The following is a 23,268-nucleotide window of genomic DNA, read 5'->3' as shown; positions in this document are numbered from 1 at the left end:
GCCTACATGATGATATACAGAACAGTCCACTCAGATCTAACAGCCATGAATTTGTGTATTTAATAACATAGTCTTGCATTTTAAAAAGCAAAAACGGACAGAAATAGAAGGAGAGAAATCCTTGCTTATAGTGGGATATTTCGATAATATCTCTCAGAAACCAATGGATTAAGCAGACAAAAATTGCAAGGATATAGAAGATTTGAATAATGTAATTAACAAATGTGATCGAATATATTCCTGCTTCCAACGAAAGAAAACAATACATTCTTTCAAGACCACATGGAATGTGGAGACAAAATATAAAAGGTCCATGTAACCAGGCAGGAGACTGAGCCAGAGCAGAAGCCCCTGGGGTCCTGAGACTGCGGGGCCGTAGGCGTCAGCCTTTCCCACCACTGACCGCAACCAGGCCAGCAATGGAGCCAGCCCTGGGCCAGCCCTGCCCTGCCTTCCCCCTCCCCCAGCCCCTCCCCAACATCTTAGAATGTACTTATTAAAAAAAAGAAATATATGTATATATATGAAACGTCTATATATTGAGTCAACAAATTTCAAATAATTACTATCATATAGATCATGTTCCCTGGATATAAGACAAATTACAAATCAACAATTAAAATAGGAAAAAAATGTCATATTTGGAAAGTTAATTAAAAAAAAAAACCTTTGAATAACTCATGGGCTAAATAGGAAATCACAAAAGACCTGACAAAATATTTAGATCCAAATGACAGGGAAAATACTACCTATCAAAATGTGTGGGATGCAGTTAAAGTGGTACTTAGATAGAGATGTATAGTTTTAAATGCAGTTGTAAAAAAGAAGAAATAAAATGAGTAAGCATGCAGGTCAGGAAGTTAAGAGAGAAAGAATAGTAGGAAAAACCCTGAAGAAAATAGAAGGGAGGAAATAAAAAAGACAATAACAAGCTAGTGGGGTAGAAAGCAAAATTAAAAACAGAGATGATCAACACAACCAAAAGCCATCTCTTTGAAAAGACTAATAAAATAGATAAAACTCCAGCCAAGACTGACTAAGGAAAATAGAGAAAAGATACAAACAGTATTTCAGCAAGGAAGGGGGGACACAAGTACAAACAGAGATGAAGTCCTAAGAATACAAGAAACATCTGTGTATCAGTGCATTTGATGGATAATTATATAGAAAAACATAAATTACCAAAATTGAGTCAATAAGGAAAAAACCTAAACATTCACCACTGAAGAACTGAATTGGTAGCCCAAAATATTCTCCTATAAAAAACAACAGGCCCAGCGATGTCACAGATGAGTTTTAGCAAACCTTTAAGGAACAGAAAAATCTCTATATTATACAAACTATTTCAAAGGATGACAAGCTACCCAATAACTTTATCAGGGCTGGAATAACACCTTGGTATCAAAACCTGACAATGGAAGTACAGAAAATAAAAAGTAGGCCAGTGTTTCTTGTGAACGTAGATACAAACATCTAAATAAAATATTTACAGATTAAATTCAGCAGATGTTAAAAATAATGCACCATAAGAAACAGGAGTTTAACCCATGGAATAAAAAGATGGCTCGATAGAATTGTAACCCACCAGGTTAACAGATTAAAAGCCATGTGATTATCTTAGCAGATTCAGAAAAGCATTCAGTAAAATTCAGCACTTTCATAATGTGCTAAATGAATCAGGGGAACAGGCTAAATTTAGACTCTCATGGTGAATCCCTTATAAAGCAAATTCCATCCCATTCATTGTAAGTAAATCCAGTTTTCAAGTATTAGATTTTCTTTTCATAAAGCTTCAATTGCATGTCAAAACCCACATACATCCAGAAGCTTTGCCCAATTCTTTGGGAGAACACAAAAAACCCACAAACAAACCCAAAATGACAGTGCTCTTGAAGGTGACTGCTTGCACTTCCCATTTTCAGTGGCAGACAGCCTTACCAGTCCTGTTCTCTATGTATCTGCCTCCCCTGAGGTACCTAGGGTTCAATTTTTCCACCATTTGACTGTGGCACCCGATGTGTGGGGGGGTGAAAAGAGGCAAATCTGACCCCAGACACTTGAAGCAAGGGCCCCTGCGTGGCGTGCTCTCAGCTGCTTCCTCGTTGAGTGTTTCTCGCAGGTGCCCTTTTCTGATCCTCATCCTACGTGTGCAGGTCCAGACTGAAGACAGTGCATGAGCGGATCCCTTTGGCAGGACTGAGCAAGTTGCCCAGCGTCCCTCAGATTGCAAAGGTAAAAACCAACCCCTGAGAGAAGGCGGTGCCCCTTTTCAGCCCTGGGTTGGCCTCTGGCATGGGGGTGCAGGCTTGTCCTGGGTGGGCCCTCTGCCCTTTGGGGGGGGGAGGCCACTTTACTCTTGACCCTGGACTGCATGGATGGTGCGGGGAGGGCTGTTGGCAGGTGCCTTCATTGTCCCTGCCCCCTCCCTGGCTCATCCTCACTGCTGAGGCTGCTGGGGGAGCCAGGTAATCCATAGTCTCTGCCCCCAAGCAGTTCACAGCTTGTTCAGGAGACAAGAGAAATGGAAAGACATGGCTGAATACGGCGAGTGCTGTAGGACTTCAGAGGAGGGCTGAGGAGGGGGTGGCCAGGGAGCCTTCACAGCAGGGGAGAGGCCTGAGCAGGGCCGAAGGATGATCCAGACTGAGCATCCCCTTGAGAAAGGAGCCATTAGCTGGTGGAGGGCCCCAGTCACTGCTTTGGGATGCTGGGCACCTGGGAACTGGGTCAGCAAAGTGGGGTGAGAAGGATGGTCAGCTGGCTTGGGTTGGACGCTCGCTCCGGGAGCAGGAATGCCAGGCAAGAATTGTGCCAAATACCTTTGGTGGAAGTTGGGGGGTGGATGGGTTTTAGGCATTGTCTTCAGGTCAGAACAGAGACAAGTTTCAGGCTTCATCTTTTTATCCCTCCTCTTTATCAGGAAACCCCAGAAGGTTAGTTGACTTGCCTAGGCACACATTGGTGAGCCACAGAGTCAGGACTCGAACCCGGGCCTCCTGACCCCGCCTGTTTGGCCCTCCCATCTGCTTTCTCTTGGTGGGCAGAGGAGTCCATATGTACTCTTATGGATGTGGTCCCTGAACTGTGTGTTTCTCTCCCTGTTCAGGCTTTCTGTGATGATGCAGTGGGGCTGAAATTCAACCCTGTCCTGTACCCCAAGGTGAGGACCTTCATGCTCCCCTTGCCCGTTATCTGGGGCCCTGCAGCTTGGCATGGATTTGCACATCTTTGGCTTTTGGGGGGATTCTCTGCATCGTGGGGTTTTTTGGTGCAGCCTCCATGATAAACCTCCATATTCCCCTATCTCCCTACCTACCCCTTCACAAACTGGTCTGCTGGGAACCCGTCCTCAGCCGTCCTGGGTCTCTGGCCCAGATGAGTCGGTCCCTAGCCTGTTGTGAGGGTGGAGAGGGTGGCAGTGTCATAGCTTCTCCACCCCAGACGTACCTTCCTGAGACCAGTGCCAGGGTGGGGTGTGATGCCACCTATAGCTGGGGGACTGTGCAGATGGAGTGTGCCATCATGGGGGTGGGGGGTGTGGAAGGCAGAAACTTACTAGGAAGTAAAAGACCAGATAGGCTCCCCGTTGCCCATGTTACTGCAGTTCTGAGGCCTTGCAAACCCCTACTTGGCCTCAGTTAATAAACGGGCTGGTTCTCTGATGCTGTCCTTGGGATTGGTCTGATCTTCAGGCCAGTTCTGATATGGGAGTGTGGGTGGGGAGAGAAGCAATAATAACAAAACAAACCAACAAATCCACTCAAGAGCAATTATGGCATGGCAGGGCTCAAATTACCCACAGACCGTGAACTGCCTGAAATTGGCCACAGGAGAAGACCCAGGATACCGACTGCTTCTTTGTGAGCTGGCAGGGAGGGGACATGGAAGCAGAGGCGTGCTTCCGAGCTTCTGCTGTGGTCAGCGCTGTGGCGGCTGACTCTTGCTAGGGCTGGTTCTGTCCGTTCCCTGAGTCCCGACTCTGACAACCAGGAACCATGAGATGAAATGTCTGCTGGGGAACAGAGGCCCCCATCCCGGCTGAGACATCCAGAATCCTCTGGAACAAATGCCTTAAATGTGGGCACGACACTCTTGGAAGCCCCCGTTTATCCCTCTGCAGTGGTGGAACTGAGGGCAGAGTCCTCTGCTGCACAGAGCCCTTCTCTCAGATCTAGCCTCTTCTTATCAGTTTTAGCATCTGTGGACATTTACCACTAATATGCTGAACACTGAACGTTTTTCACCATTCAGACTGACCTCTCCTTTATAATTAAAGCTGAATTAGTGAGGTTTAACCAAACGTTAAAACTCCATCATAAAGGCCTAATTTAACTGCAGGTCTGGCAGCTTTTGTTGTCAAATGACATTCGTTTGCAAAGTTCTGTCTGTAACTTGGAAAGCCCCTGGGCCTGGTAATAATGGGAGAGCAGCTGTATTTTCATGTTTTCTGCAGTTGAAGGACTGCTTAGTCCGGTTGGGATGTTAATCTGGCTGAGACGTGTGTGTGTTTTAAAAAAATCTGCAGAGTTTAGAACGTTCCTTGGAAGATCTCCATGGCCTGGTGCCTCTCCCTGGCAGGGCACCTGTTCCTCCTGTTTGACTCGTCCTGGCAGGAGTGGAGGCTCCTTCCAGGGTCGGGCAGCAGTGCTCTCGCCGGGGCAGCTGAGAAGTGTCGTTTCCTCAGGCAGCTGAGAACCTCACAGAGATATACAGTGGGTGGCCACCTAACACGGGCCACGTATTGCAGTCAACGCATGGTGCCTTGTTTGCTCTTCCCCTAGCACAGCACATGGCTGAGGCCCTTCTTGTTATTGCAGAAGGGATTCCAACAGCACCCAAATCTTTTCTTTCCCAATAAGCTGGTTCAGCTCTGATCTTTCTGGGGGGTTACATAGGTGATGGCGATCGCTGCTCTGTGCTCAGTGAGGTGCCTGACCTCACTGAATCTTCATAACCACATCTCTCCATTTAACAGATGAGGAAACTGAGGCCCAGAGAAATTAAGTGGCTCACTCAAAGCTACGTAGGTAAAAGCAGCAGATGGAAAACTAGAGTTTAGTGTTTTTGACTCCAGACATGAACTCTATGAAACATAATGGAATATTGGATAGAACTGATAGGTTTTTTTTTTCTTTGCTGTTGTGTTGGAGTGTGTTCCTCCTAAGAATGTTCTCGTTAGAGACCCCTCATTTTATGGATAAGGAGATTGAAGTCTGGGCAGGAGTACTGACTCGCTTAAAATCATACTGCTGATTAGAGGTGGAGTTAGGACTAGAGTCATCCTTTTACCAGTTTTGGGGTTCTAGCCTCACTTTCTACACCACAGATAAAAGACTGGAGTAAAGTCAGTCCCCTGAGTCCTGCTGGACTCCTGTGCCCAAGCTCTGGCTGGCACATCTGGATGGGAATGGAGTGGATGATGCAGAGGTTTGGTTCCTACTGGGGAAGCCCTGGTGCTGGGATCTAGCTAAGTCCTTGGGAGGTGCATCCTGACCGTCCCCTTGTTAGTCCCCTTTTCTCTTCCTTTATACGTGTGGATGTCTCATATGAGGGGACACCTTCTCTACCTAAATAGGTGTTCCTGCTTCCATTTTCTTCCTCACTTGCCTCCAAATTAAATCTTGCATTTTTTTCTTCCCGTATTTTCCAGGCCTCTCAAATGATTGTGTCCTATGATGAGCACGATGTCAACAACACATTCAAATTTGGGGTCATTTATCAAAAAGCCAGGCAGGTAAGCACCGTGAATCCATACTGGCCACTATATCCTAAGGCTTCTCACCGAGGACCCTTTTTTCCTCCCCAACCCCAAGCACAGGAGCCCTGAGCCAGGTTCTTCAACATTCTGAATGCAACTGTCAGATTTAAAGTATGAATTAGACTGGAGCTAGAAGAATATTCACAGAAGGCTACTCCTTGCAAAAAAGGCCTGCAAGTCCTTTCAGAGATGTAGTTTTTTTCATACAGTATTTTTTAATTCTTCCTGGCCACCTCAGCTTATATTTACCTGTGGGCCGTCAGTCACAAGAAAAACCTGATTAGGTAGAGGAACTGGATTAGCACAGCTGCTCTCTCCTTGCCCAACATTCTCCCTGCCAGCTGTGAATTATCTGCGTCCCCCACCCCCAGTGTCAGTGGTGTGCTGGATTGAATTGTGTGCCTCCTTCCCCGACCTGTCTTCAGTGATGTCATGTTAGTAGCTTGAAATCAGCAGTGGTGGAAGTATCAGTATTTATGCCATGGAAATTGGCAAACACCAGGGTTTCTATTTTCCTCCTGTGGAGATCCAGTTGTTAAAAAAAATCTGCCAGCACAGCACTGCTCACCCTCTTCTGTCTCTTTTTAAAAAAAAAAATTAATTAATTTTTTTACTATATAATGTAAATATTTTTTGTGGCCCTTTACCAATTTCCCCTTAAACACCGTCTTTTCTCCTCCTTTCCCACGTATGGTGTCCTTGGTTTCATTTTCTCCTTTGGAAAGTTCAGGGAATTATTGTGATATTCTCCTCCCCTCCCCTCCCCTTCCCTTCTTTTGCTCCCACTTGTAAGTGAGGACATGTGGAATTTCTCTTTCTGTACCTGGCTTATTTCACTTAACATGATTTTCTCTCAGTTCATCCATGTTGTTGGGAATGGCAGAATTTCATTTCTTTTTATGGTAGAGTAGTATTCCATTGTGTGTATGTACCACATTTTCCTTATCCAGTTGTCCGTCGATAGACATTTAGGTTGGCCCCAACTCTTAGCTGTTGTAAATAGAGCTGTGATAAACGTGGGAGCGCAGGTGTCCCTTCAACATGATGATTTCCATTCCCTTGGGTATGTTCCCAGCAGCGGGATTGCTGGATCGTGTCCTCCTCTGTCTCTTGCAGCACTCACATGCTGCTTTGGAGTTACTTGGCCCAAACGATGTTTCTCAAAGTGTGTTCCATGAGTGCTAGTCTGGTGAGGTCCTCTGTGAGCAAATGACTTGGGGAGGGAGTGTCACTTGTGTGCGAACATTTCAAAAGCTCAGAGAACCCCCAAGGTAAAGAGCTCTTTATACTTTTGTCAAACTCAGTGTTTCCCATTCCTTTTTGACCAGAATCTTCCCATCTTTTCTTCTTCTTTCCTACCATGAACAATTATTAACATCCCAAGCAGAGTGGTCAGCTGAACACTGATGTCAGGGATCAGCAAACTTTTCCTGTAAGGGCCAGATTGTATTTTAGACTTGATGGGCCTTGGGGTCTCTGTCACAGCCAATCAACTCTGCCTTTGCAGTGCAAAAGCAGCCACAGACAATATGTAAATGAGTTGGTCTGGCTGTGTTTATCCAATAAAACTTTATTTATGAAAACAGGCAGCAGGCCAGACATGGCCCACAGGCCATAGTTAGCTGACCCCTGCTAGAGAGCAGTGTTTCCCAAATTTCAGACATTCACAAAATACATTCAGGATCTGTATTATAGTGTTTCTTCCAGCATATCTCACTGTTACAATTTTTATCAGATCTGTATTATTAATTACTTAATATTTTCCTTAAAAAGTTTTTTAAAACTTAAATTCCTTTATTTTTAAAAGACATTTTTAATATTACTATTCTAACTGGAAAACCAGTATCACTTGTTATGAAATAGAAGGAATTCTAAAAAGAAATACCGTAAAACACAAAGTTATTGAAAGAACTCTAGTAGATCCTGTTGCCTATCCCAGAACCTCAGATCTGCTCTTTTTTGTTACAAAGCAGACATTAGGGAGGTATTAAAGAATCACCTATTGGAGACTTTCTCCTTGCAGTGATTGGACAATCTGGAGTTTCTTTGTGTGCTGTCATTTGTTGCAGTCTATGTATGACGGCACTTCAACAAATTCGTGGAAAGATTCATATCTTTTAATTCTGTTTTTCCATGAACTTTTTGAAGTACCCTTGTTTGTTTGCAGAGCCTTCAGCTGTTTGGAGATCTTTCAGCCGTTTGCAGATCCTGTCAGTGTTTGCAGAGCTTGCGACTTTTCAGCTTTTCTTTCTTTTCTAATTATTAAACTTTCTCTTTTTAGACATTTATAGATTCATATACAGTGGTAAGAAATAATGCAGAGAGATCCTCACGTACCTTTTGCCCAGTTTCCCCCAGAGGTGATGTCTTACAAAACTATAGCACAATATCACAACCAGGATATTGACTGATACAAGCCACAAAACTTTGTCAGATTTCCTCAATTTTACATTTGTGTGTGTTGTATATTTTGTGGCATATAATTTTATCACATGTGTCGGTTCCACAGTCAAGATGTGGAGGAATTCCATCAGCACAGGGGTCCCTTGTGTTGCCCTTTTATAACCACGTCACCTGCCAGTCCTTAACCACTTGCAACCACTAATCTCTAATTTCAAACACTTTTTAATTTCAAATTTTTATAAAACGGAATCATACAGTATATAACCTTTTAGCACTGGCTTTTTTCTGCTCAACAGCATTCATCCAAATTCTTGAGTATGTCGACAGTTTGTTCCTTTTTATTGCTGAGTAGTATTCCATCCTGTCAATGTATCACTGTTTGTTTGACATTCACCCATTGAAGGACATCTAGTTGTTTCCAGTTTTGGGCTATTATGAATAAAGCTGCTATGAACATTTGTGTACAGGTTTTTGTGTGCACATAAGTTTTCATTTCTCTGAGATAAATGCTTAGGAGTGCAGTTGCTGGGTCGTATGGTAGTTATATGTTTGGTTTTGTAAGAAATTGCCAAGCTTTTCTAGAGTGGTCGTTCCCACCATCAGTGTATGAGTGACTCAGTTTCCCCACATCCTTGCCAGCATTGGATGTTGTTACTATTTTTTATTTTACCCATTCTGATAAATGTGTAGTGATATGTCATTCTGTTTTTAATTTGAATTTCTCTAATGGCCGATGATGGTGAATATCTTTTCATGTCCTTATTTGCCATCTGTATATCCTCTTAGGTGAAATGCCTGTTCATGTCTTTTGAACATATTCTAATTGGATTCTTTTAACTGTTGAGTTTTTAACTTTTCGTAACAGCTTTATTGAGGTATAATTCTCATACAATGCAATTGATAATAGTATGGGCATTCTTTCTCAAGAAAGTCTACAGTTCGGTGGCTTGTGGTATAATCAGAGTGGTACAATAATCATTACTATCTAATTCCAGAATATTTTCATCACCCCCCAAAGAAAACCTGTGCCCACTAGCGGTCACTCCCCGTCTGCATTCTCTTTAGCTCCTGGCAACCACTAATGTACTTTCTGTTTCTATTCTGGACCTTTTGTAAGTGGAATCATATAATACGTGGTTTTCTTGTCTGGCTTCTTTCACTTAGCATAATGTTTTCAAGCTTCATCCATGTTGTAGCATGTATCAATACTTCATTCCTTATTTATTGCCAAATAATATTCCATTGTGTGTATATATCACATTTTTTTTTTCTTTTTTGTCTTTTTTCGTGTCCGGCAATGGATCGCAACCCTCAGTGTCGCGCCCGCACCGGACCGGACCGGCAACGGGATCGCAACCCTCGGTGCTGCGCCCGCACCTCGCTCAGCCAGTGAGCGGGAACCGGTCTGCATGTGGGATCCGAACCCTCGGCGGGAGCGCCGCCGCGCTCCCAAGCAGCGCACTACTACAGTGCGCCACTGGGCCGGCCCGATATATCACATTTTATTTATCCATTCGTCAGTTAATGGACATTTGGGTTGTTTCCACTTCGGGGCTGTTATGAATAGTGCTGCTATTAACATTCGTATATAAGTTTTTATGTGGACATATATTTTCATTTCTCTTGGGTATATAGCTAGGAGTGGAATTGCTGGGTCATATGGTAACTATGTTTAGCATTTTGAGGGACTACTAGATTGTTTTCCAAAGTGGATGCACCATTTTACGTTTCCACGAGCATTGTATGAGGGTTCTGATTTCTCCACATCCTTACCAACATTTGTTATTGTCTTTCTTTTTTATTTATAACCATCCTAGTGGGTATGAAGTGATATCTCATTGTGGTTTTGATTTCTGTAGAGTTTTGAGAGTTCTTTATGTGTGTGTGTGTGTGTGTGTGTATTTTTTTTTCTGGCAGCTGGGTAGTATGGGGATCTGGCCAGCCTCTTTTTATATATTTTTGAGACTAGTCCTTTGTCGGAAGTCCAATGATCAATTCTTCATATAAGGATTATGTTTTTGGTATCAAGTCTAAGAGCCCTTTGCCTCAGCTTTGCCTTTCGTACTGACCAGCAGCCTTTGCTCACATAGAAAGGCTTCATTAACCAGCCCCGAAGACCAGCTCTGTCGAGGGAGCCTCCACTAGTCCTTCCTCCAGTTGAGGACAGCTGTGGCCAGTGTGCTGGGTGATAGGGAGACAGGAAGAAAGGACCAGATACCTGGACAACCATGTTCCTTCCCTGGGCACCAAGAAGGCTTTTTCTAACTCCTGCCCCTGTTCTTGACTCTCTTTCAGACCCTGGAGGAGGAGCTATTTGGGAACAATGAGGAGAGCCCAGCTTTCAAGGAGTTCTTGGACCTGCTGGGGGACACAGTCACACTGCAGGACTTCAAAGGGTGGGTTTTGGCAAAGTGATGGCTCCAGCTCCGTTGATGAGGCTCTAGGGGAAGGCGAGGAGCAGACAGCTCGGTCCTTGGGAAGAACATGTGAGAGTTAAAAACCACACGAGGAGCTCGGGACTGTTTTTCAGCATCTGATCAGCACTCGCCTGCATTCCTAAGGAATCAGTGGTCCAAGCATAATACATCATGGCAGATTATCTGAGAGGCATTGACATTTGGCCCTAGGATGCGTGACGAAATTGCTCCCCTCAGCTTTGGCTTCTTAATTACACTTGGCTGAGACTGAGAGTGAAATGAGTCCACCTTCCCCATCACTTACCTGCCAGGCATTTGGGAAGGAGAGTCCTGTGCAGTTTGCTGAGGTGGGGGTGGGAGGGCGAGGTTGCAGGAATGATACATTTTAGAAAATACACAGAGAGTAGATAATTTTGAGTTGATGCAAATATAATAATCCCCTAGGCAGGAATCCATGCAACAGTTTATGGTTAAGTGGACAGAAAGAAAATATTGAGGCTATTGCTTGGTCAACTCTGGCCTTTGATTTTCCTTGGCAAAGGCAACATTTGGGAAGAGTTCAGACCCAGCCAGCCTGTTCTGGGCTTGGTGGCTGGCACATGACATGGTCGAGGGCCCCAGAGTTCCCCACCCCAGCAGCCAAATTAACAGGAGCTCCTAATATCATGTGTGAAAGCACCTAGCCCAATGCTTGGCATGCAGTAGGTGTTCAATAATTGCCTTCTTCCCGTGCTTCATCCTCTCCCCTTCTTCCTTCTTCTTGTTCCTTTCCCCTCTTCCTCCATCTTTTCCCCCTTTAGGGTCATCACTGCTGTCTGGAGTCAGTCACACCTGGGCTAAAATCCCAGCTCCACTGCATGGAGCTAACGCTCTATGACTTTGGACAAGTAATCTTACCTCCATAAGCCTCAGCTTCCTCACCTATAAAAAGGGAGATAGAGATAGTCCCGACCCCCACTGTTGTTGGGGGTTAAAATAGATGATGCGTGTGAAGCCCCTAAGCTAGTGTCACACACTGGTAGTCAATATTGTTACTGTTCTCACTTTACCGTCTTTCATTGACTTTGAGATACTATCATTATAAGATGCATCTTGATTTTTTTTTTTTTTTTCCTTTTTGTCTCTTTTTTACTGACCAGTAACGGGATCGCAACCCTCGGTGTCGCGCCCACACTGCTCTCAGCCAGTGAGCGGGAACCGGTCTCCACATGGGATCCGAACCCTTGGCGGGAGCGCCGCCGCGCTCCCAAGTGGCGCACTCTCCAGTGCGCCACTGGGCCGGCCCAGATGCATATTGATTTTGCAATGTTAAAATGTGAAAAGATGTGGGTTTTAGAATAGATGAAATAGAGTGTATGAAACCCAGAAGAATCCCAGTGATGATGTAATCCTATCACTTTATTTTATAGAGAAAGGAAACTGAGGCCTAGACAGATGAAGGGGTATGTCCAAGGTCACGTGCTGACTTAGCAGCAGAAGCAGGTCTAGAACCTGGAGCGCCTGACTCCCAGTCCAGTGTCCCTTCCACCATGCTGGGCTGAGCACATTTTCTGGCTTGGATTACGGTGCTGGGGGACTGACATCCAGGCTCCATCCTATTTTGTTTTTTTAATGGAACCTACATCTGCAGACTCTTTCTTCTGCCGAAGAAAAAGATCCAAGACTGGCAGCCACATTGCTGTGAAGGCAGAAGGGACAGCTCCTGCAGGCTCACCCAGTTCCTTAGTACTTTTCTTTCCTGCCTGTGAGGAGATAGCCAGAGAAGGGACCTCCCTTCATACCCCTGAGCTAGGTGCTGCCGTGGTTGGGCCTCTGTATCAGGGACTAGCTGGGTAGAAGTTAAGCATCTGTCACCTCTTCTGGATGACTCCTGATGCTCCTGTGGGACTTGCCACCATCCGACAGTCCTGGCTGTGGACTGAGGGTTTGGAGGTGACCTTGCAGACAGCAAAGGCCTGTGCCCAGCCTTGGGGGCCACTGGCACCTGGGATGGGCATTTGTCTGGGATTGTGGATGGATGGTTTTTTTGCTACATGACCATCCACTGTGGAGGGGACACAACCAAAGCTTGAAATGGAGGTTCTGCCTTTGTCTTTTAAATAATGGATTTACAGGTAGATGCCAGGGCTAGTCTGTCCGGAAGAACAGATCTCCCGGCTTGTCTGCATCACATTCCATAATCGGCCCTCAGCTCTCCTGGGCCTGCCCATCCCTCCCTGCTGCATGTCTGTAGGGAAGGTTGCCCCGAGTTGCCCACTCTCCCTCACTCTCTTTCTCTCCCTGGCTCCTGCCCGTTTCACTGACAGTTTCCGAGGCGGCCTGGATGTGACCCATGGACAGACAGGGGTGGAATCAGTGTACACGACATTCCGGGACAGGGAGATCATGTTTCACGTCTCTACAAAGCTGCCGTTTACCGAGGGAGACGCCCAGCAGGTAACCCGGCTCGGGCGGGCTGTGGGAGCCCGGGGCGTGTGAGGTGAAGGCCCGCTGGTCTGACCCGCCTGGGGGACTGCGGCCCCTCCTCGTTTTCATGATCAAGAGGCCAGGCTGCTCAGCTGTGTAGTGTTGTCAAAGCCTGTTCTGTCGTGTTATCTTGCCAAGGCTGCAGCTTAGCAGCGCTGTGCGGGAGGCAGGGCGGGGCTCGTGGTTATTCACATATTGGCTGATGGGCAAACTGCAGCCCAGGGTGCCAATGAGAGGCAGAGCTGGGTGCAGAGTGGGGGGCCCTGATCCCATAGGGTAGGGCGGTGGTAAAGACAGCATGACGGGGTCTGCTGATGGGGGCCTGAGCCAGGTTTGCCACTTAGGGGTGTGCAATGCTGGGCAAGCCAGTTAACTTTGTGGCCTCGTTCTTCTCATCTGTAAAATGGGAGTAACGCCACCTACGTCAGAAGGTTGTTGTGAGGATTACGTAGGTTTCTGAATGTAGGGCTAGTACGATGCCTGACTTGTGTCTGGCTTCCTATATAACAGCTGTTCAGGATCCAGGCCACTGGTCTTTTTGCCATCCTTCCTGCCTCAGCCATGTAAAGCTGGTTATTGCATGAGAATCCTTGCCCCCACTCCCCTCCAGCTTTTTTAGTCTGTGGACAGGAATTCAGCCTCTACCTGAACTGGGGAAATCTGGATGAAACCTTCCTTTCCAAGGTTTTCTTGCTCTCTTTCAAATTTGGTGCTCTGACAGCCATGCAGCTCTGGGGAAGAGCTCTGGCTCTTCTGGAACCAGCAGCTGATCCCTGGTGGTTGCAACACTGTTTGCCCCATGCCACTTTTTGCCCCTTTTCAGTCTCTGGGAAAATAAGAAAGGCAAGTGGGCCTTTGCCCAAATTCTGACCTATTTGTCTCTGAGCAGGGAACTGGGGAGGGAGCACAGATGTAAAATTATAAACATTGTGCCTGGCTTCTTAGGAAAAAAGGAAGTTTGGCAACCGATATTATGATTTGGCTCTGAAACAATTACTGAATGTTCCAGAAACAAGTGGGAACAGGATTCCTTTTGTCTCCAAAGTGGGTTTTCTCCCAGCATCTCACCTTTAGTCTCTCTGTCCCCTCATGGTCCCCCTCACCTGCTGCCCCAGCCCGGGGCAGAGGCTTGTTCTCTCGAGGCCTTTTCAGTCTCATGTGTGTTAATTGGGAAGTATACCTCCGCACAGAGCGTGGCTCTTAGCAGGGAATGAATAAATATAGTTTTCCCTTCCTGAGAAATGGGATGATGTGTGTGGAAAGTGAGACAATTTGTGGAAGAGTGCCCAGCACAGTGCTAGGTATATAGCAGGTGCTCAGTAAATAAGAAACTCAATGTGAAAGGGCTGAGCATAAGACCTGCATGCAGTAAGTGCTTAATAAAGGAACAAATGCATAGGCAGCCACCTAGCCAGGACTTGGTGTACCGGAGAGGTTTCACATTTGAAATCATGCATGTGAATAGCCAGCGTGGTTCCTGACACCCAGTAGGTGCCTGGTGACTGAGATCACATGCAAAGCACCCAGCACTGCTTGGGAAACTGAATGGGGGTTGGGTTCCCCCCTCCACCCCACCTCCATCAAGCCAGGTGACTGCACCTCCCTAAGTATGACTCTTCTCCCCTCTGGTAGAATGACCCACCCCCTCATCCCTCTCATCCACATTTCCACCGAGACCCCCACCCCCACCTCCTCTTCCAGGAAGCCCACTTAGGTTGCTCCCACCCCTCTGATTTGCCCTCCTCTCTATCCCCAGAGCTTTCAGGCACTTCTTGTGCAGCAGCTGATTTAGCACCTGGCTGGTGGCTTTGTTAACGTTCTCATGAGACTTCACCTGTGTTTGTGTTTCTCCTGGGTCAGTTACAGGCTCTATTAGGGCAAGACCCAGACTCACCTTGTAAGTATTCTCCCCAAGTCCTGAGTCACGGCCCTGCCCACTGTAGAGCTCAGTTAAGATGCTCATTAGGCTCTACCTAACAACTTGGACCTCTTCTCTATTTTTTTCTTTTTGGTGGCTCCTTGGAGAGCTAGGTCTCAGAGTTCCAGGGTTTATGTATAAAGACAAAATAACGAGGAATTTCCTGTACAGATCTGTTCTGTTTTCAGGATGTTCCTAACTGGCTTATGATGACTGAACACTTTTTGTTTAGCTCCAGAGAAAGAGACACATTGGCAATGACATTGTGGCCATCATCTTCCAAGAAGAAAATACACCATTTGTCCCAGATATGATCGCCTCCAATTTCTTACATGCCTACATTGTTGTGCAGGCTGAGACCTCGGGCACAGAGACTCCATCCTACAAGGTAAGGAGAGAGCCTTGTTGCAGGAAGTGGTGGGCCCAGACACCTCACCACACTTTGTGGATTCAGTGATATCAGAGGACCCTAGTTCTCAACAGTAATAGATTTTCCATGAGTTCTTAGGTTTCTGGGATTTGGAGCTGGACTTGGTGGAAACCACTTTCTGAGGTCTTTTCATCCATCTTACTGCCTCTGGGCTCTATGGCATCTAGCTCAAGCATTGAGAGGCCGTATTTGGAATCTGGAAATGCCATTTGTTAGAGTAAGGTAGAATTAGTGGACAGAAGAGAGAACTATCAGGAAAGGGGAGAGGAAGAAGGGAGGTAACAAACAAAGGAAAGAAAGAAAAAGGAGACGTGTTTATGGTGAGGGGGTGGAGAGGAGGGGCCTGGTAGACTGGCCCCTAGGGGAGCCCTCTGGTCTGGCTGTTCTGGACAAATGATCGATTCTAATATGAAGACTTCCAGGGAGGCAGGGAGTGCCAGCACCCAGGTCTAAGCCTGCCGACCAGTAAGTGGTCTGTCACATTGGCTCAGTGTCCTCACGACTGCAGATGAGACGAAGATGGAGCAGACCACTGTCCTCGCCACCCTCCCCTGCCCACTCTGAGGGCTGGATCACTGAACCTCTGCTTGTTTTTGCGAGAGACAATCCCAAACTCTTGGGCAACAGTTTCTCTATATCACATTGGTCTGGGGGCAGGGGACCCAAAAGGGATAGACTGAGGCAGGGTTTTTAGGGTGAGTGTTAGACAGTCTCTGAAGCCCCTGCAGATATGTGCAGAATGCTGAGTTTGTGTGCTTTTTTGTGTTTCCTGGGAAGAGAAGTCATAGCTCAAATTCTCAAAAGGCTTCCTTCTGCACAAACTGTTAGGAACCGCTGTTCTAAGGGAGAGGAAAAATGAGCCTGTCATTGCTAATGGGACGCAATGAGGCCTGGAAATGTTTCCTATATGATAACTTAGGTCTGTGCTGATTCCTGGGGTTCATTACACCATAGCACTTCGTGGCCATCTTCATGAAGTATCAGTTTTACTCAAAGACTTTGGGAAAAGAAAATAATGTTATGTAATTTGTTACATTAGTGCAAACCAAGATTAAGTGCAAAATTCCTATCAAATTTTAAAATCAAATGTGAGGCTTCAAAAAAATATACACTGACAACAACAGCAGAAACCCCCAAAACAACTCTCTCCTATTGAGGTGAGGTGATTCCTTTACATGCCCATGTTCACGTTCATGCTCCTCTGGCTTTGAGCAATTTTAGGTGGAAAGGTGGAGAAGCCAGGGTGTGGGCATTTCCGAGAAGGCTACGGGATCACCTGCTTTGACTGAAATGCGCATTCACTTCAAATAGCTGCTTGATTAATTTGTTGGTGGAAGCAGGTTTGCTCATTCAGTGCCTACTGTGTGCTGGGCACGATGCTGGGGCGGGACATGTGGAAGTGACACAGTGAAGGGGCAGAAGAGCCAGTGAATCAGTGCAGCCACTGGGCAGCTCATAGAGCCAACTGGTTCTAACAGCTGGTAGAGGTAGAAGACTACTGAGAAGGACCCCAAAATAAAGCTGTGTGACAGGAGGGCTCCCAGGCCCCGCCAGACCATCATCTGTATGTGGCTTGTCTGCCGGCAGAATGAGGCCTCTTGTGCATGTTTAGTTTTTGCTTTTCATTCCTAATAGGAAATAGGTCTTGGCTAATTGGCTTCTCTGCTTTCCCAAGAGCTTCGTGGAATGGTGCGCCCATATGGAGAAAAATCAGAAATCCCAAAAAAGTACCACCCATCTCCAGCTTTGATGCTAGAAGTCTTTTACCCAGTCTTCCAAGCTGCAATCTGTGGTCTAGGGCCAAGCACTGTCCTCACAGAGGTGGTGAGAAGCAGAGAAGCAGGGCCCCTGGGAAGAGCGGGTCTCTGTTTCCGTCTGTGTGAAATGAGGAAGTTGGACGGGATGACCTGCGGGCCCCTTCCAGCCCTGACATCCTGTGGGAGGGGAAGGAGGAGTAGTTGAGAAAGAGGTTGTGTGTGGTTTGGGGGAACTCTGTGGTATTTCAGTTGCCCTTTATTAGGTGTAGTCATCAGGGAAAGTAAAAAAAGCACTAGGCGACCATGGTTACACCTTACCTGGTGCTCGCTTGTGCCAGGCACTGTGCTAGGCTCTTAGAGGTGTAGTCTTCTTGAATCCTAACAAGCTGTACATGAGGCAGGGCCTCTCATTAGCCCTATTTTATAGGGAAGAAATTGAGGCTGAGGGTTTAAGTCACTTAAGGCCCAAGGCCACAAAACCAGGGAGCAGTGGAGCTGGAACTCCTGCCCAGGTATGGCTGTGGTCTTCCTCACAGAGATACCAGAGCAGGTGGAAAGTTGGCTCTGCAAACTCTGGTGTGCAAGAAACGTCACATTGAATTATTTTTCAGAAATGAATTTAGTCTCCATCCTGGCAGATTGGAAGGAAATTCCAGTGTAGCTATCACTGGGACTTCCTCCTCTCTCTCTCTGTGGTGTCACACTGCCCCAACTCCTGAAGTCCTGCAAAGGCTTCAGGAATCTTATGCAAAGCAGAACAGTGGGGAAGTCTTTGCAGTAAAATGCTCAGGAAGTCTTTGCCTGAACAACCCTCCGTGGCCCTGAGGCTCCCAGACTGCACTTGGATGTTGGAATTTTGTCAAGTTTTGAGCCCTCTGAGGCTCCCCACCTCCCCGGTGCATCCTGCACACCCCCAAGCTCCTTCCGCTTTCCAGCTTGAAGATGCTGTTCCCTAGAGTCACCTGCTCTGCCTCTCCCTTCAAGCTGTCCTGGAAGGCCCTCACTGAATTTAGAAAACAGGAAGGTAGGGTTGTGTTCAGGCAACTTCTGCTTTCAGTGCAGGAACCCAAATGTCCCCATGAAGAGGGCACAGCAAAGGCTTGGCCGCTGTGTTGGAATAGGGCCAGGAGAGGGAACACGATGAGGGTGGAAGATGAGTGGATGTCACAAGGAAGCGTCCTGCCTCTGCATTTCTGATGTGGCTGCTACAGTGGGGGTGTCCAGCTGGGAGCCTCGGACAGATCTAAGAGCACGTCCATCAGCACAGACCACTCTAATGCAAACCTGAGAAGGAAGGGGGGTCTGGATGGGGGAACTGGACCTGCCCTCTGTCCTTTGTCCCAGGAGCCTGCAGTCAGCAGCCTGTCAGTGGCCTTCCCACTGCCCCCTGCCCCAGATTCTGGCTCTGGGGGTAGAATTCTTGACTTGGGCCACCAGTGCCCAGTGAGTGGTGGTGGGGAATTGTGTTCAGCAGCTGGAGCCTAGCAGAAAACCCTTCAGCCAAATGCATACCATTTGGTGACTCTGGGTACAATTTGGGCTGTATAGACAGCCTTGAGCTTGGGGAGAGAAAGCCCGTATTGACTGACTCTCTCCTGCTCCCTTCCCCACTGGACCCTGGCAGGGCCTTTCCTTGGCTTGGCTCCCAGCTGCCAGCTTGGCTCACCCGATCTGGCAGTCTCTCTGCCTCTGCCCTACTTCACAGGCCAGAGTGGCTGGCGATAAGCCAGGGCTGGGCTCACGTCAGCAGCCACCAGGGGAAGGGAGAGGGCAGAGTCTCCTGAGAGCCCTGCAGCCTCTCGGGGTGAGAACAAGTGAAACCAGGGCACCTCCATGCAGAGAGGAGATGGAGGTGTGGGGCCCGTCCCCAGCCTGGGAGACCCCCATGCAGAGCACCTGGATGCTCTCACTCCATAGCTCAGGCCTCACTCAAGCTGGCCAGAGGTGTGCCTCCCACCCTGAGCCTGGATGCCCCCCACCTCAATTCCCAGTCTGGGCCCCAGAGCTCTGTTAGTTGAAGCCTAACCCTGACTGGCTGTCCTTCTGTATGGGGACAGGGCTCAAAAGCTCCCAGGAACCTCGAGCTTCCGGTTCAGTAGGTTTGGGTGGAGCCCATGCAGTCAGTATTTATTTTTTAAACACTTGAAGTGATTCTGATGTATGAGTCAGTGTGGTGGAAAAAGAATCCAGGCTGGGCTGGGAGAAGTCTGGATTCTCTGTTCTTCTCTGTGGCTAATCACCTGCGTGACTTTGGTGTTCTCATTCTGTGTCCCTAGCCATCTATTTCCTCATCAGTAAAACAGGGATAATCATTGCATTATGCTTCCTGTGTAGGATGAGCATGACTATCGAATGAGGTGATGAGGTAATGTTATAATGGGGTCCCAGGCTGCTCCTCAGCCCTGTCCAGTCATCTGGCCTAACTTGCTCGTGGCCCCCAAGAAGGCAGATGAGAGGATGCTGATGGCTCTGCACCATCCTGCCCCACTTCTAGGAACAGTGACTCAGGGCCTGTGCTGGCGATGCTCACAGGAGCATTTTATTTGTATTCTGGGAAGGGAGAAGATGGGGGAGAGTGTGGCTTCCCCAGGGCCAGCTCTCATCCCTTCCCTCCTGGCCCACACTGTGACTCTGTTTCATTCAGGTCTCTGTCACTGCAAGAGAAGATGTGCCTGCCTTTGGCCCACCTCTGCCCAGCCCCCCTGTTTTCCAGAAGGTAAGAAACTCTTCTTTCTGGTCCTCTCACATCCCAGACCCCAGGTTTTAATACTTGTGTGGCAGTGGTTGGAGTGGGGCAAGAATTCGGGCTGGGAACATTAGAGAAGCCCTTTTACCTCCCTGATGGAATCTCCTTACTTGGGGTCTCTCCTAATGCTGCCAGTCTGGCCCAGCACAGGGATCCTTGTTGGGGTGATTGATGCTGGAGTTGCCTTTCTGTGGAGAGAAGGGTTTTTATACTGTGCTCTGGTTCTAGGAGACTTGGGTGAGAATTCCCTGCAGTCATGGAAGTGTCACTGTGGGTGTGGAGGGTTGCTTTCCATGTTGGCCTATTAGCAGGTGGGCTTGGCCAGGGCTAGAAACGATCAAATGTCAGAAGGAAGCTTTCAGGGGCTGTCCCTAGACCCCCTGTTCTGCCTGCCTGTTACCGTGGCTGATGCCCTTTTGGCAATAGCCAAGGTTGGGAGAGTTCTGGGCCATCTTGTTTCTTCCAGGGCCCGGAGTTCAGGGAGTTTCTGCTCACCAAGCTCACCAATGCAGAGAACGCTTGCTGCAAGTCGGACAAGTTTGCAAAGCTGGAGGTGAGAGTGCAGTCGCTGAAGGTCTTCCTCCTGGCCCCTCTCCCAGGGGTCTGTTCTTGGGGGGAGCACAGTCTTTGCCCCTCTAAACCCTCAGCCCTATGTGGATGCAGGCACCCTTTCTTCCTGTGGAAACTCCATCCAGACTTCAGGTCTAGTTAACCATTCACCAATCATTTATTGAACACCTACTGTGTGCCAGCCCTGGGATACAGGGATAAGTGAGACACAGTCTCAGCCCTCATAAAGCTCACAGGCTAGTGGGAAGGGCTGTTACTAAAGAGTTATATTCAGTGTGCCAGCAGTGGACCGTGGTGCAGCCAGCACTGCTCAGAGGACAGTGACAGCTTCTGCCTGTGGGGGACTGAAGGGGGTGTTCAGGGGAGGCCTCTTGGAGGTGGTGGCTCTTGAGCTGCCATATCTTGATATCTGATATACCTTTTGCCAAGAAGAAAGAGTGGAGGAGGGTTATTCCAGGCATGGGAAACAGCATGAGAAAAGGCCAGGCAGAATGCGAGCACGGCTTCGTGAGGGAGCTCCTGAGGGTTTGGTATGGCTTGAGAGAAGGATTCACATGAGGCTGGAGTGGTGGGAGACTCAGCTGGAGATGCGGGTTGGGTCAGATCAAGAAGGGCTCTGAGCTAGAGGTGATGGGTGCTAATGTTCTCAGGCAGGAGAGTGATGCACTGGACCTGCATTTTACAGGGATTACTCTGACAGTGGTGAGGGGATTGATTGCAGGGAAGGAGATGTGGCAAGGTGGCTAGTTAGAAGCTGTTAACAGGAGTCCAGGGGAGATGATGAGGGACTTATGGTACAGGAGGAAATGGCTTAGGGTCAGAGTCAGGAAGACTTGATGGACTCCTGGAAGTAGGGGTAGGGGGAAGTGGAATTGGAGGGTGACCCTTAGGCCTCTGGCTTGGGCTCTTCAATGACATAGGGACGACTGGGAGGTGAGTTCTTTTAGGACCTGCTGATGTGGAGGTGCCTGCACAGGCGGGGTTGCTGAAAGGGCTAGCCCTGGTCTGTGTGAGTGGCGCCCCCTGGAGGCTATATGCATGGCCCTGGATGACCACCTGGAGAGGAGCAGGGGGCAGCTGGGTACATGGATGTGGAGCTTGGGCAGAGATCTGGGCTGGGAGTCACTGGGGCAGAGTGGTGGAGGGGTGGGATGGCCCAGGGAGAAGGGACAGAAGGATGAGAGCAGGGGGCCGGGCTCAGAGCACTAGTGTTAACTGCAGCATTTGTGAGGGTGAAACCCAACCTGGCTGTAGGTCCACGGCATTGCCAGGATGTGGTTGGGCAGAATAGCAGCCCGCAGGCCAGGTGTCTGGAGCCCATGAGGAGAGGGCACATCATCTCTGCTCTTGGTGCTATCTTCTCCACGCCTACCCTCCTCCCTTCCAGGACCGGACAAGGGCTGCCCTCCTGGACAACCTTCACGATGAGCTCCACACCCACACGCAGGTCATGCTGGGACTGGGGCCAGAGGAGGACAAGTTTGAGAACGGAGGCCATGGGGGATTCCTGGAGTCTTTTAAGGTACGGGCACAGAGTGATCGGGGGTTGCTATGGGAGGGAGGGATGGAGCAAAGAAAGGAGGCAGCCCAAGGTCCATGGGATCCTGACCCCAGAGCAATGATTCCTCCCAGCTGGTGGAGCACTGGAGGACCTGGCTGGGCTGGTGGGATAAAGTTACCGGTGAGTCCCTTTGGGCTTTGCGAAGGGAAGAACTCTCAACCTGAACAAACTGCTAAAGGAGGCAGAGAGCCCCCTGTCCGTGGAAGTATCAAGTGGAGCCTGGACAGCACTGAACGGGTGTGGGGAAGAGGAGGTCCTTCACCATGTGCTTGCAAAGTGCGTGTTGGTCCACACGGCACTTACATCCGGCATGTGATTTGAGCCTGGCTGTATCCTGTGCAGTTGGCCGAATGGGTCTTGTTATTTCCATTAACGCTCAAGGGGACAGGCTGAGAGAGGCCACAGGACTGCTCAAGACCTTACACGTGCTTGGAGGTAGAACCTTGTTTCAAACCCAGGCCTTTTGGTTCTTAGGTCAGTGTTCTGCTGGATTGCCCATTAGAGAGTGATTTATAAGCTACCGTTTGTAGGGTTAGGGTTAGACCTGCCTATATTCAAATCCCATCTCTATGTGATCCTGGGCACAGTCTTTAAAGTCTCTAAGCTACAGTTTCCTTGTCAACATCATGGATGATAAATAGGACCTCTGTTACAGAGTTGTGAGAATTCATTGAAATAATGCCTGCCAAGAAAAGTGCATTTTGCCTAGAATACGGCAAATGCTCAAAATTGTTAGCTGTTCTTGTTGTTTGTATAAAGTGAAAGCTGAACACACATTATCCCATCTTAAGCCTCACGACTACCCTCGTGCCCTCTGGGGAAGGCGATTATTCTGGGCATAGTAATTTTGGTATAATAATTCATACCCAATTTTAATAATTATGAGTGTAGTTTTGCATGTGAGGAAACTAAGATTCAGAGAGACTAATTTGTCCCAAGTCATTCAGCAGACAGAGTTGAATCCAGATCTGCTGGATTCCAAAGCCTGTGCTCTTAATGGCTATGTGGTACTGCCTCCCAGTTTCCGACTAGATTAAGATTCCACCCATACTAGGTTGGGCCTGGGATCAAGTCCTCACTGCCCGGCTGGACCGCAGAGAGTGGGGCATGTCTCTGCTGGCCCTCGTTGAGGCCAGCTGCTGAAATTCCTCACGGGGGTGGGAGGACGAACCAAACTGCGTGTCCAGGCTGGTGGGAGATTCCTGGGGCATCTGTTTTAGTCCTCATGGCGAGTGGCAGCCA

General features: G+C 48.1%; 1 protein-coding gene across 3 annotated transcripts in view; it reads left to right on the top strand.

The window, feature by feature from the left end:
- RAP1GAP2 (RAP1 GTPase activating protein 2) overlaps positions 1-23,268 on the top strand; it is a 203,525-nt gene that overhangs the window by 162,720 nt on the left and 17,537 nt on the right. For all 3 annotated transcript variants that reach the window (XR_550470.1, XR_550471.1, XM_008572665.1), the window contains 9 exons: positions 2,154-2,232; positions 3,107-3,160; positions 5,651-5,734; positions 10,457-10,557; positions 12,885-13,014; positions 15,195-15,350; positions 19,794-19,865; positions 20,362-20,448; positions 21,853-21,987. Coding sequence is in view for 1 of the 3 variants with exons in the window: in XM_008572665.1 (XP_008570887.1) it covers positions 2,154-2,232; positions 3,107-3,160; positions 5,651-5,734; positions 10,457-10,557; positions 12,885-13,014; positions 15,195-15,350; positions 19,794-19,865; positions 20,362-20,448; positions 21,853-21,987 (898 nt within the window). In the remaining 2 variants the exon portion in view is untranslated. The remainder of the gene's footprint in view (positions 1-2,153; positions 2,233-3,106; positions 3,161-5,650; positions 5,735-10,456; positions 10,558-12,884; positions 13,015-15,194; positions 15,351-19,793; positions 19,866-20,361; positions 20,449-21,852; positions 21,988-23,268) is intronic.

Source organism: Galeopterus variegatus, unplaced genomic scaffold, assembly GCF_000696425.1.
Source record: "Galeopterus variegatus unplaced genomic scaffold, G_variegatus-3.0.2 Scaffold817, whole genome shotgun sequence".
Lineage (NCBI taxonomy): Eukaryota > Metazoa > Chordata > Mammalia > Dermoptera > Cynocephalidae > Galeopterus > Galeopterus variegatus.
The sequence above is the reverse complement of the archived record's forward strand: the minus strand, read 5'-3'. Positions and strand labels throughout refer to the sequence as shown.